Source organism: Myxocyprinus asiaticus, chromosome 41, assembly GCF_019703515.2.
Source record: "Myxocyprinus asiaticus isolate MX2 ecotype Aquarium Trade chromosome 41, UBuf_Myxa_2, whole genome shotgun sequence".
NCBI classification, from domain to species: domain Eukaryota; kingdom Metazoa; phylum Chordata; class Actinopteri; order Cypriniformes; family Catostomidae; genus Myxocyprinus; species Myxocyprinus asiaticus.
Window position 1 is genome coordinate 21362491 of NC_059384.1, and position 14154 is coordinate 21376644.

The 14154-nt window shown below is 37.5% G+C and overlaps 1 protein-coding gene across 8 annotated transcripts in view; it reads right to left on the reverse strand.

The window, feature by feature from the left end:
• Positions 1–5387: 5387 nt before the first annotated feature.
• The window catches only part of eya1 (EYA transcriptional coactivator and phosphatase 1), a 68418-nt gene continuing 59651 nt past the window's right edge, over positions 5388–14154 (reverse strand). For all 8 annotated transcript variants that reach the window (XM_051683089.1, XM_051683088.1, XM_051683086.1 and 5 more), the window contains 3 exons: positions 12122–12243; positions 11335–11435; positions 5388–7732 (listed from right to left, as the gene is read on the reverse strand). In XM_051683089.1, the coding sequence (XP_051539049.1) occupies positions 7652–7732; positions 11335–11435; positions 12122–12243 (304 nt within the window). In that variant the 3' untranslated portion in view covers positions 5388–7651. The remainder of the gene's footprint in view (positions 7733–11334; positions 11436–12121; positions 12244–14154) is intronic.

A 14154-nucleotide genomic window follows, 5' to 3' on the forward strand; every position in this document is an offset into this window, starting at 1 on the left:
TGTACTTTACTCAAGTGCAGTTTAAACTGAATACTTGTACTTTTACTTCATAACATTTCCAAAGAAAAATAGCACTTTTTACTCATTACATTTTTCCAGATCATTTTCTTCTGTCTTACTAGACTGAAGCTGCATTTTCACTGAATATGACAATAGACAGATGACAGACCAGAGGTCAGTCATTTCAAATGGAGTGTTGCACGGCTGCTGTGTGGAGTTCCGTTCATCTGCAGAGGTGGAATTTCGGATCTGATTTGAGCCTCGAAATCGTTGAAAAACACTACCGTTAAAAAGTTTAGGGTCACTTACTCATTCTTTATTTATTTAAAAAAAAATGTTTTTCACATTTTAGAATAATAGTAGCCATCACAACTATGGAATAATAGAAATGGAAATATTGGAATTATGTTGTGACTAAAAAAAGCCAAATTAAATCAAAACTATGTTATATTTTAGCATCTTCAAAGTGGCAACACTTTGCCTAGATTTTGCAGAAATTTACTCTTGGCATTTTCTCAACCAACTTCTTGAGGTATCACCCTAGGATTCTTTTTAAACAGTATTGAAGGAGTTCCCATCTATATGCTGGGCACTAAGTGGCTGCTTTTCTTAATTATTCGGTCCAAGTCATCCATTTCAAAAACTTTTTTTTTTTTAAATACAATTTTAGTTTTGTAATGAAATAAATTAATATGTTGGCACAATTATATTTTTGTCTACAAAACTAATTTCAAACATTTAAGCATATGCCTTCAGATCAAAAGGTTTTTAAGATCATGAGAAACATTTCAGGCAGGAGACCCCAAACTTTTGAACGGTAGTGTATATGTGCGACTAGACCATATGTGACCGCCCGACTGAATGTGATGCATTCATTCAAAACTATGAGCACGAAGTGAGAAACATTGACAGTTTTTGTGCTAAACTTTATTCTAAACGCCTGCTACTTCTACAGATAGGACAGCTATAAAGTAAAAAATTATAATTCACGTTGAAAATATAGTATATATAAAAACAATAGGTTTTGTAATTAAATGTGTACGTCATTTATTTCATATTTAAATCATATCTATGAATTTCTACTTCCTATTTGCTGAATTGTTGTTGTTGTTGTTAGGCAACTATTAATTATAACAATAATTATTGATGCTGACTACCACCCCTGGAGTCGCAAGTTCGAATCCAGGGTGTGCTGAGTGACTCCAGCCAGGTCTCCTAAGCAACCAAATTGGCCCGGTTGCTAGGGTGGGTAGAGTCACATGGGGTAACCTCCTCGTGGTCGCAATTAGTGGTTCTCTCTCTCAATGGGGCATGTGGATTGCGGAGAGTAACATGAGTCTCCACATGTGGAGTCTCCGCGGTGTCATGCACAACGCGCCACGTGATAAAATGCATGGATTGGTGGTCCCAGAAGTGGAGGCAACTGAGACTTGTTGTAGGAGTGTTGTCCATTATAAGCATTAATTTTGCGCCCCATGTATCTCCCTTACTTTTTACACCCCTGCATGACACAATAGAAGAATAAGGCAGTAGGAGATACAGTTTTATAGAGAGATTAAAAAACCTGTGATCCACTTCTAACGGAGTGTATTTTAGCCTCCGAGGCGTTGCTCTGAAATTGCCCGTGGAGAGAGACATAGTGTGAGAGAGAAACAGGAGAAAGGAAGAGGGAGGAAAAATCCCATGACTTATCGAGGAAAAACAAGCCAAGACGGGACACAACGCTGTTTTATTAACCGGACGACATAAAGTTTATTAAACTCACAGAGAGGTTGTAACACGGGCCAGCTGAGAAAGGGCTTGGAGCGAGTCCGAGCCATACCGGGAGAAAGTCTGACCAATTAACACCAGACCGGGAGGTCTGAGCACAGCTCGCTGGCCAAATTAAGTCCCGGGAGATGTAAAAGCTTACATCTCAAAGCAGGGGAAGCCAGAGTCATCGGCTCCACGCTGCCAAAACGAACCCGGAGCTGTCCATATAACTCACTGCCACTCGCTGCTTGGTGGGCCTACAAAATAACACTGAGTGTGCAGTTTGACCGCAAGTGCAGGTGGAGGTTGCGAACGGGAGAAGGGAAAGCCAATGCCGAATGCTCTCACAAATATAAGTAACAACTTGAGTAAAGCTTATGACAGGCCTGATGACTAGGCCCAACACTTGGCTGCTATAAAACAAGGACCGGCCCCTGTAATAGGCTGTGATGTTTACACAGTGGAGGGTTTGGAGGACAGGTCTAACAAAGCACCACTTTGGTGTTGCACTGAAAAACATCCTCTAAGACTTGTTTAACCATTCCATTGTGTAGTTACAGTTTCACTGATAAATCAAAAATATGTTGATTGAGCCAAATTTAAGGTTCCTCGTGGTTGAGGAACTTTGACTCCTTTCTCTAAATTTAAATTCTAAATTCTCTAAAAGTCATCGAGCAGTAGTGAGAATGCTTCTATTTAGCATTTTGATAATTGTATTCAATTTTTTTTTTTTTTAGTATCACAAATCATTTGATGAATTTCAGAATTTCTTAGGTACAGTATGTACCCATTTTGCTTTAATGACAGCATGTACTTATTCATTTTATGTCATAACATTTCCTTGGTTTACATTTTTGGTTTACACATCCTAAAACCTACTGTTTATTTCCAGGTTTAAATTAGATTTTGAATCGTAAATGTTCAATGTGGTCTAAGATTTTTGGACCCCGATTGTAAATGGCATTTGCTGCAGATTGCAGTGAAGGTCCTTAAAGTACTTTAAAGTCCCCCCCCCCCCAACACACACACACACACACACACACACACACACACAATAAAAACAATCAAACAAACAAAAAGTCCCAGTTTAGCAGTAAGGCATATAATTGTAATGGCAGGATGGGTCTCTCTATGGGAGGGTTTAAGTGAGTCTTTACTCTGAGCACTAAATCGCCCTGTCCAAAACGCACCATGAAGAGAGGCAACAATAACTTCAAATGTGTTTTTCCTTTCCCAAAAGCAAACATCATAATTAAAGGCAATGGCAGTAAAATGACAGGCACCACTGACTTATGTAGTTTCATAATGTTACTGTTGGAGAACAGATGGAGGAATGTACAGTGCAAGTTCTTTATTACTCTCTCTCTCTCTCTCTCTCTCTCTCTCTCTCTCTCCTGTCTGCAGTGTACAAGACAGAATGAACTCCCTCAGCTTGAAACACATTAGCTACCACATCTGGGGGGAACAAGGGCTTTTTAATAGACCCTCTGGTTGTAAAGTAACTCATACGGAACAAGTTTTTAATGTTTGATATGTATGTAATATAATATTAGTTCAGTTACGATGCACTAGAAGTGGCTCTTTCTATGTGAATCTGCATGAAATTTATTTAATCTTCAAGAAAAAAAAAACAGCATTAAAAAGGTGGCAGATATTCTTTTCAATGTGACAGTGGGCATATTTTGCTGCAATAAGGGCAGAAAAAGGACAAAAAGAAAGAAAGAAAGAAAGAAAGAAAGAAGACAGATGAGGAAAGAAGGAAGGAAGGGAAAATTAAGACAGGAGGGAAGGAAAGAAGGAATGAGGTAAAGAAGGAAAAAGCAAAAGGAAGGAAAGGAGAGAAAAGCAAAAAGAAAGACAGGAATGAAGGAAAGAAGGAAAAAAAAGAAAGACAAAAGAATAAAATATAAAGAAAATAAGAAAGACAATAAGAAAGAAAGAAAGAAAGAAAGAAAGAAGGAAGCAAGGAAGGAAGGAAGGAAAGCAAATGCAAAAAGAAAGAAAAAAGAAAGGAAGAAAAAGAAAGAAAGAACAAACTGTAGTAGTGGCGCAGACAGAAGATAGGAAATCATAGGGAACAAAAGACTGTATTTTGTCTTTCAGTTGCTGAGAAGTGGGAAAAGCTGTATTGTTTTGTTACATTCCATGGATAACAACCCTACAGTATCTGCTGCTCCTGGCTGCCTTTGAGTCCCCTGGAATATCGCTTAGATGCCATCTGAAAACATAATTGCCTTCAATTTTAAAGAACGGATCTGTCTAAAATAAGATTCCATGAATGCTTAATTCTTCAGAGCCCTTCTTGCAGAAAAGCCTCTATTCCTCTGCCAGTCTCCTGTTACATCTTCATTTTGGCCATCTCATAAAATCAGCTTCATAAATATTTTTCATGTGTTATATAAACCAACTCAACTCCCAACTGCAAGTGGCTGAGCTGTGCATTTAGAAAAACACACAGAGACTGAGGGAAACATTTGTGAGGAGCTGTTATTGGAAGCATTTGGCAATGCTGCAAAGAAAAATCACAATTAAGAGACGGTTTCACCTTGCTCAACTTTGCCCAAGAATAATACAAATGGCCCGACTGACAAATCTGTGGTGGCCGTGTAATATGCTTATTGCTCATTCCTCACCTCTGAATTCAGACATTGCTAAAGCAAAAAATCAGAGCTTCTTTTTGCATTGTTATAAAAAAAAGTATAATTAGACAGCAGTTAATAATGCCTAGCTTTCCTGAACAAAAAGAAATGGGCAGTTTTGGGGATATTAAATGCTTTAGGAAAGTTGACATGCTGTACTCTAGCTAAAACTATTTCAAACAGCATTTTAATAATTATTGTATTATTATTTTGCATAAAGCTTTTATGATTTCTTATGAATTGAGCGACTACATGCAATATTTTTACTTTGAAAAACTCATTTGTCACACTGCATAACCATTTACTGTAAAATTAATGTAAAAGAAATAATGACCAGTTACAACTAAGACATTCGTAAACCAAATATCTTGATGTTGAAGAATAAAAACACACAAAAACACTTAATGTGCACGCAGTTTTTCTGTCAGTCATCACACTTGCAATGTGTTACTGTGATAATTTTAGACTGCAGCAATATATATCCATCATATCTTGTGGCACAAGTCCCTAAAATGAATGACTGTGGTTGTTAACACAGTACAAGGTCTTTGACTGCAGGATTCCTATATGTTACGAAGAGCCACTAGACATGGCAACCAGACAAAATGATTAATAAAAATACAGAAAGGCTACAGATTTCCTGTTTCCTGTCTTTACATGCAAACTGAACACATTGGTTTTAAATGTACACTTTAAAATCCCACTCAATGATCTACTTTGTACAGAGAGCAGAGGAAAGGAGAACTTTATATAGCATTACATCAGTTATGATGTTTTAAACAAAAGTGCAACACATGACATGTTGTCTGAGAATCCGTCAAAAGTTGAATTGCTGAATCGCAGACCACCTAACAACATATAAGGCCACACAGAATCCACATTTCCATCCAAACAGATTTAAAACAACTTATATATGATTCTTTGTGTGTGTGTGTGTGTGTGTGTGTGTGTGTTTGTAAAATGTTAATATAATGATATTAAAACAAACATCAGTCGATCCTCTATATTGATATAAGCAAGTTTTCCCTCCATAAAAATAGCTAAAGCACCTTCTTTTAGGGGCATTTGGTCACAAGACCAAACACTCAATAAATAAAACCTTCATAGCAGAAAATTGCAGAGCCACCATTTCAATCACTTGCACAAAGGAAAAAAATGTTGGTAACAGTTCACAAATCAGTTTTTATTAATTTAAACAATCAAATAATAATGTCAAAAAAATCTGTACACTTATTTTTTTTTTTTTTTTCAGACACAACAAACTGTGTTTCACCATGAGGCCCACATATTGTACATTATTTCCAGTTTGCATTATGATTGCAACATTTATTTATTTATTTATTTTTAAAAGCTTGCTGTGTTAAACCCAGAAAACATTTCCCATGTCTACTGTTACCGTGTTCTAGCAGCAAAACGTGATTCCCCAATATGGGGGGTGGAGAGCGTAGGTGGGGTGAGGGGGGATGCAATAAGAGGGGTGAAATTGTAAATGTGGTGAGAAAAACTAAGCTAGAGAAGAAGATTTCACCTGCAGGAGCCGATCAACATCATGTGCCGGGAGGGAAAATTAAAAACAGATCGAGTTAGCTGGAGAAATTCACAGTCAATAGCACTTGTATGTTCTCATCTCCACTGTGTGTGCGTGTAGGTGCATAAGTGTGCTCGTGTCAGTGAGTAGTGGCTTTCTTTCTTAAAGTCAAAGAGCTAGTTTCCCTGTCCACAGTTACCTAAGCACTATCAATACGCATAATGACTACAGCGATTTCCGAGTGGACACAGAACACATTTCAAAATAAAAATAAAAAGACTACTTCATACAAAATTACACTGGCTGTACAATAATTTCTGTTTAGCGCTGGTACAAAAGATAATAAAACCTATTTTAAGCTTGTTTTAAATGCCTGTTAAGGGTTAATGCCCAGCTCCAGGCAGGAGATAGTATTGGGGATACAGACATTTACACTCAGTTTGAAGCTTGACATTCAGATAATTAAGTTCTTAACGCATATTTATTATTAAGTTGCTTATGTAATCCTTGATGGTTCTTCCTTGGAGTTTGTGTTGTGAGCTACCTTTGGGACTGTGAACACTCTAGAAATCAGTCTTATATGAAATCCCAACCAAGACAGTTTTCATTGTGGAGAGATTCTTGCGTCTCTATTCGGACACAATCTCTCAATGACTTTGAGAAAGGAAAGGGTACAAAGGAGAAAAACAATCATCACTGAAGAAAACAAGAAAGTATTGACACTTGACATCCATGCTTTTGGTCATGACAAAACAAAAAATCCATTATCTACATTTATTTATTGAATGAAACCATGAACACATCAACACTTTCAGGCTTTACACAAGCTACTGTGTGCTAATGCCTTTATGTACTTCCTTGAAAAAGAAAAACACATTGCCACCTTTCCACAGCATGTACCTTAATCAATATAGGAAGGAATAGTCCAGTGATTACAAATTTACACACACACAAAATGTCTTCTGTACACGATTGTCTCCGCAATGTAAATAAAGTTTTTCCTTAAATTACTAGAAAATCCATTTTCCTCCATTAAAACTTCTTGGTGTAGTGGAATCAAAGTACTTTGTCATGTGAAAAGGCACAAGTCACTCAAATCAGGTGCCTTTTTAGGCCAGTGCCGCTCCACAAAGTCTCAGATTATAAATAAGAAGCGCAGGACATCAAGGGCAATGGTTATCAAACCAGGGCTGGCGGAACATGAAAAACGATGGGGCCACGCCCTACTGTCTTTGTACCATTGGTTGAGACAGACGGAGACATAAAGACACAAAACAGAGAGGAAGATTACACCGAGTCGCAGAGGTATCGGACTCCCGCTAAGTTCCAAAGGTATCGGTAGCTCAGTTTTTGTCACAGGTGTGAACCCATGCCAAGTCCCCCGCACAGACAGGGCTGTAAAACATTTTGATGGCTTTAGAAAAAAGCCAATTCACAGTAACCAGGGCCAGCAGCTGCAGCGCCATAAATTCACTCTCCTCCACTTCGAAAAGGTTTAAGGTTAAGACGAATTGCAGCCATATGTCAACACGCAGAGTGTGTCGCTTAGGTTTTGCTCGCTCTACGTTATATGAAATTTTTTAGGGGGGTCTGGTACTATTGGAACGCAGACACTTGGGCGACACAGCGGGCTGGCGATGCTGATGATGGTGTGGGGTGTGGATCTTCAGGGCCTGCGCACAGGCCGGGCGATAGAGCCGAAGTGGGGCTGGAAGGTACGGCTGTCATAGTGCTACAAGTACTCCAGATCCAGAGCGTGGTGCAGGGCCATAAGGTCAGAGTGACTAGAGATCCTCCAGAAAGGCATGTTGTGCTGGAGAGACACACAAAGAGAGAGAGAGATTGTTTGAAATTAAAGAAAGGAGAAAGCAAACACAATTGCTCCAATGAACACTTCACTTTGAAAAACAATCATGCCCATGACACGAGTGGTGTCTGAACATCCTCAATGGCCCATAACATCACACAAATTTTTTAAAACTAGTGGCACCATACCATTGAGAAAATACAGATGTTTCTGTGCCATATTATTCATATTTTATTAAACAAAAATAAATATTATAATAATATAAATATTAAAATAAAATAATTGAATCCTGTCAAGAAAATGTTCTTGTCATATTTAATGGAAAATAAATACTATTCCCGTTGTTTTCAATGATGATTCTCATTACCGTAATGCAGTCGTTTTTACTGTATTACAATAAAAAAAGATGCTGTTGTACAATAATTTTCTAAATTAAAATCTGAGAAAATGAAAGGCAGTACCAAGTAAGTTCCACTATGATGTATAAAAACTTTACATTTTAAATATATATTCACATTGCGGTAATGAGAATATCGTAATAACCATCTTTTTTCCACCGCGGTAATGAGAATTGGGCAAAAATCTGTCATAAAATTGTATGTCACAATGTTAAAAATTGCCCCTAAAATAGGTTTAATTTTCTATTGGAAAAATACAGATTATTTTTTTATTTTTATTTTTTTGTGGTAAAATAGGATCAGGAATTTTTTTGGCAGGATCGTGAGAATCATCCATAAATTATAAATAAATAAATGAATAAATAAATAAATATATATATATATATATATATATATATATATATATATATATATATATATATATATATATACTGCCTGGCCAAATAAAGATGCATACTCTAATGTTTCGTTGAACTGCCTTGAAAATGATTCCTCATGCTCCCTGAACCACTCTTTCGCAACTTGAGCCCAATGAATCTTGGCATTGTCATCCTGAAATATGACCTTGCCGTCAGGGAAGTAAAAATCCATTGATGGGATATCCTGGTCATTCAGTACATTCAGGTAGTCAGCTGACTTCATTTTATTGCTGCATAATGTTGCTGAGACTAGACTTGACCAACTGAAGCAATCCCAGATCATAAAACTGCCTCCAGAGGCTTGTACAGTGGGCACCATGCATGACGGGTGCATCGCTTCATGCGCTTCCCTTCTTACCCTGACGTGCCCATCGCTTTGGAATAGGGTAAATCTGGACTCATCAGACCACATGACCTTTTTCCATTGCTCCACAGTCCAATCTTTACGCTCCCTAGCAAATTGGAGTTGTTTTTTCCGATTAGCCTCACTAACAAGTGGCTTTCTTGTGGCCACACAGCTGTTTAGTTCCAATTCTGTAAGTCTCATTGTGCGTGTGGAAATGCTTTTACTTTCACTATTAAACACAGCCATGAGTTCTACTGTCGATTTTTTTACAATGTGACTTCAAGTGTTTTAGTGATCTCTAATCATGATCATTCAAGATTTTTTTCCAATCACATTTCTTCCACGAAGCTGACGGTTCACTACGATCCTTTCAGGTTTTAATAATGCGTTGGACAGTTCTTAACGCAATTCCAGTGATTTCAGCAATCTCCTCAGTTGTTTTCTTTGCTTGATGCAAGCCAATAATTTGCCCCTTTTGAAACACAGTAACATCTTTTCCACAACCCCGGGATACATCTTCCGACACGGTTGTTTAAGAAACGAGAAGCTACACACTGTATCAGTTAGGGTTAAAAGAATTGTTGCCAGCTGAAACATATTAATCACAGCAATAATGATCCAATCATAGGCTCTTAAGTATCTGCTTATTTAAATCCAAATGGCAACTTTATATATATATATATATATATATATATATATATATATATATATGCCCTTCCATTTATTATGAAAAATCTTTATCTGATATTTTGCACTTTAGGACATTTTTAGAAGTTTAAGAAAGAGGCCATGGGGGAGGCCCATAAGAATAAGGCATCTGGTACTACAGTGTGAGATAAAATTTTGATTGTTAAAAAAAATATGTCCACATTTATTATGTAAAATTGTATTCTTACAATTTTCACTTGTCATAAAACTAAGAATCTTTTGAGAAGTTTAATAAGGGAAAACCCATTAGAAAAAAAAAATCAGTGTTTCAGTGCATGTTAAAATGTTGATAGTTGCACTTAGGCGCTGTAGTTATAAAAATATGTCATTATATTTTATTCTGACATTTTGAATTTTTCATTAAAACTTTAAGAATCTTTTAAAAAGTAGGTAAGTCCCATTAGAAAAATGAATCTAGTGTTATGGTGTGAAAGGTTTGCTTCTTCTCAGGACATCATATAAAGGCCTGGTGGGAAATAACTATTAAAGGCACTTTACAGTATATACAGCACCTCTGCACAAACTTAGCTGGAGACAACACTGCAAATGAGGCATTGTTCCTGGGAGAGGCCAGAGGGAAATATGATTCTGTCGGAATGAAAGAAGCTTGTCAGCTCTGAGTCCTCTACACACAAACCATTACTGAGTCTTATCAAAGGTAAAGCCTCTCTCAGGCATATGTTCCACTTAGAGAAGTTATCACTGACCCTTAAAAGACTCTTTTATTTTGTTTTGTAAATTGTCTTTGCTTTTAACTTTAAAAGCCAGAGATGTTATCTGCCTTTGCCTCGTCGAGTTATTAACTAGGGGAATTGTTTTCTGGGATTCTTTCAAGAGGATGAAAAAAAAATACATACAAAGGTTTGACTTTGCTTTGCTGGTTTCATACAAAGTCACCCTTTGACACCCGTCTTGTATCTGACAAAACTGTGCCATTTTATATCAAGCCAGATTTGCCCGGGTTTCAACATTGCACTCTGTAAAGTGCCAAGGACTTATTAAAATCTCCTGTTCTGCAACTAAACACTAAAGGCCTCAGTCTCAGAGGAAATGGGGACTGACATGTAAAACTGACGAGCAGCTTTGCCCTCTCTAAACTTCCTCTGTTCGCATTCCTTGCATGATTAATTTAAAACATGGAACTAATCACTTGGCACGATATAATAAAGACTGGTGTTAACACTCTTTCATTCTTATGTGTCTATTTCTAACTTGTCTGAACAACATGCCAGTTTTCCTCGATAATTAATTACTTAATAATTTAAGGTTCTGTGGTTTATACCTATGGCACTGGGTTTACATAAAAACTTGGCAGGCATTCTGAATACACGCTTCTCATCAACAAACAGCAGGTAATATAAATCTTCTTGTTTGAACAACAAAAGGTGGGGAACAACAATGAGTGCTTGCCCAAATATCTCTGTTCGTCATTCCTCAATGCTTGTCATTGCACTAAATATCCTAAACATATCGAACAATTATTTACGCCTCTTAAATGCATGCTATATTTATGAGCTGGTCCCTCTAACATGCCTGAGAGGACTTGTCTTGCATTACACACAATAAAATGGCATAGTCGAAGGCAGGGACATGTAATTATGTCATCTTGCCTGCCTTTACATTTGAGCTGTCAGGGTAGTTGAGCTGATTACAATGTTAGATTCATTTTCAGGGAACAGACTAAAAAAATTGAAGGTTTAAAGGAAAAAACAAACAAAAAAGGTATAGAGTTCATACCTTTTTCGAGCCTTGCTCCTCCTCCACGCCATCCCCCACCACCACATAAACAACTTTCCTCCCAAACCTCTGAATAACTCTCTCAAAGCAGCTCTCTTTTCCTGGGGAGAGGAGAAACAGGTTTAGTGCTGTGGAAAGCATGGAAGTTACATCCATGACCCAGCCCTTGTGAGGGCTCTTTAAATACGCAATAAGTTACACAAAATTACGCAGTGTAAACACTTTGCCTTGGCTTGGAGATTCGATAAGATCGATGCCCAGATAAAGGCTGTCTGAAAAGCATTAAGTGTGTCTTATTCCTCCCAGGATCTGGGACAAATGGAGTTTAACAAGCTAAATCAGCCTCACATGCAAATGCCAGTTTGTGAGGCATGGTGCTCACAACCACGCGATCTTGTGCAAGTGGTGCATTTGGTTGACTAAGTCCCAAAGTGAAGGTTGGTGTTTATTTTGCATTTAAAAAAGTGGAGGCCAAGAAGAAAGTGGAATGACATAAATTTGCCGAAGTGCTTTCATATGTAGACCTGAAAAGTAGAGGCCCAGTTCAGGCTGAGCTCCAAGAAAATAATCTCAGCCTGATTAGGCCTCTTCCTGAACATCAACCCTCTCGTGTGTCCGCCACTTCTGCGGCCTAACCCAATCCCATGCCATGTGTCTCACGCTGTTTACACATAATATCACAGTAATTACGGCCACACTCCAATAGCCCACATGAAGAGTCCATTCTCAGGACCCAGACACACACATGTACAGTAGTTAGTATTGCTGCCAACATCACAACACTTACCTATTTTTGTGGCGCTATAAATGTTTTCAATTGGAAATACTACTCCCAGGCCATAGAGGAGGACCTTGGCAAGGGCAGGTATAAGCTGTGTTGTGGTCACTAAGATGTTCACACAGTTTGACCTGTAATTGAAAGGTAAATTCTGTCAAGCTAAAGTGCAGGAGGATGGACAAGAATAACAGGGGCTTTACAAATGACAAGATGATCAAAAACACACCAGGCAATTTTGTTGTGATTAATGGATCTTCAATTGTTTGCAAATGATTTCACCCATAAATTATAATTCTGTCATACTTTACTCACCCTCATATTGTTTCAAACCCGTTTGACTTTATGTGGAACATAAAATGATATTTTTTATCTGTCTTTTAATTCAATAGCAGTTGATAGTGACTCATTTTAAAGCTTAAAAAAGGACCCAAAATATCAAAAGTGTTATTTATACTTGGTCACTTCATGTGTTTTTACTAGTGCTGTCAGTCGATTAAAATATTTAATCGTGATTAATCGCATAATCTTTCATAGTTAATCATGATTTATCACAGATTTAGAAAGTGCTGAAATTGGACTATTTTTAATTATTTTCTTGTCAAAATGCATTTATTTCCTTTTTAGGAATGAAAGCAAAACTATATGCAACAATATAATGCTTAATTGACATTTTCCAAACAAAGCCTTCCACAGTATAAAGATAGAAGTGCACTAAAATAGCACCAATTTAAGTAACATTAAACATTTCCCAAAGTCTAAGTGGGAGGTTGACTAATTGAAAGAACTAGTTTCCCCATTGGTTGCATATGCATTGCAATGGGCATTAAATCTCTTAAACTCTCATCCTCCACAATATTAATCACCCGGGAGAATGTGGCTACCCGCTTTGCTACATGATTTGCTTGAACATGTCAATGCCAGCATCAAGTGCAGCTTTGATCTCCAAATAAAAAGTGCTGCAGACAAAAACGTCTCATTCTGCATTTTGGTTATAGTTAAGACTTAACCTGCTTCTGTAGTATTTAAATTGTGCCTTATAGAGGCTGCAAAGCACTTGCTTTCTGTCACAAATCCCATATGGGTTTGTTTTGTACATACAAATAGTGTTAAGAGACCTTTTCCCATTGCTGCTCTGTGTGTTATGGTGTGTCCATCAGTGTAATGACTCCGGGAGCACACATCACAAAGGTTCCGCTCTAGTCTCACCAGAGTTTTTGCTGGTTCATGCTTTATTAACGTTAAATGCATTAATTGCAATTAAGAAAAATGTATGCGTTAAACTTTTTAATTAATCGCATGCGTTAATGCATTAATTTTGTCAGCTCTGTTTTTTACTCATTGGATAGCAATCCGAGCATGAAAAGGCCATGTGTAAATGCCCTCCAAAACATATATAAATCTGATCACTCCGGAGGTGGTCTGAGATGCATTTCATTCAAAATATGGTCAAGTGTAAATGCATCTGGCTGTTCAAGCTACAAATGTAAACTCTATTCCACCCAAACAGTGCTACGTTAGCATATGGGAAATGTGAAACATAATAGGTGCTACCGAGTATTTGCATAGGGGTCACATCATGCAAAAATAATGCCAATTTAAGAAACAGATGCACGTTATAAGAGTGACAGAACTTTTTACTTCATTTATTTGATGCAGATTGCAGACTAAACTTAAACAATGACAATGAGAGCAGATGACGCGCATGGACATATCTTACCTATGACAAGCCCCGAGGGGAAAAATACACAGCATGCACACACAGACACACACACATGCACTGGGCATAGTCACTTGGAATCAAATAATAAATTTAAATGCCTTGCCTGGCATTAGCATAATCACAGAAGTGAACTCTGTTTAGTTGAATATAGCGTGGGAAATTTATATCTGTTTGGCAGAGACAGATTTACATGGCCAAGTGTAAATGGAATGTGCTTATTCAGTTGGATAGCAATCCGATCAATCAAAAACGCATGAAGTGACCAAGTGTAAATGCCCCCTTTAAAAGAAATCAAGTAATTGTGCATCATATTCCATGTCTT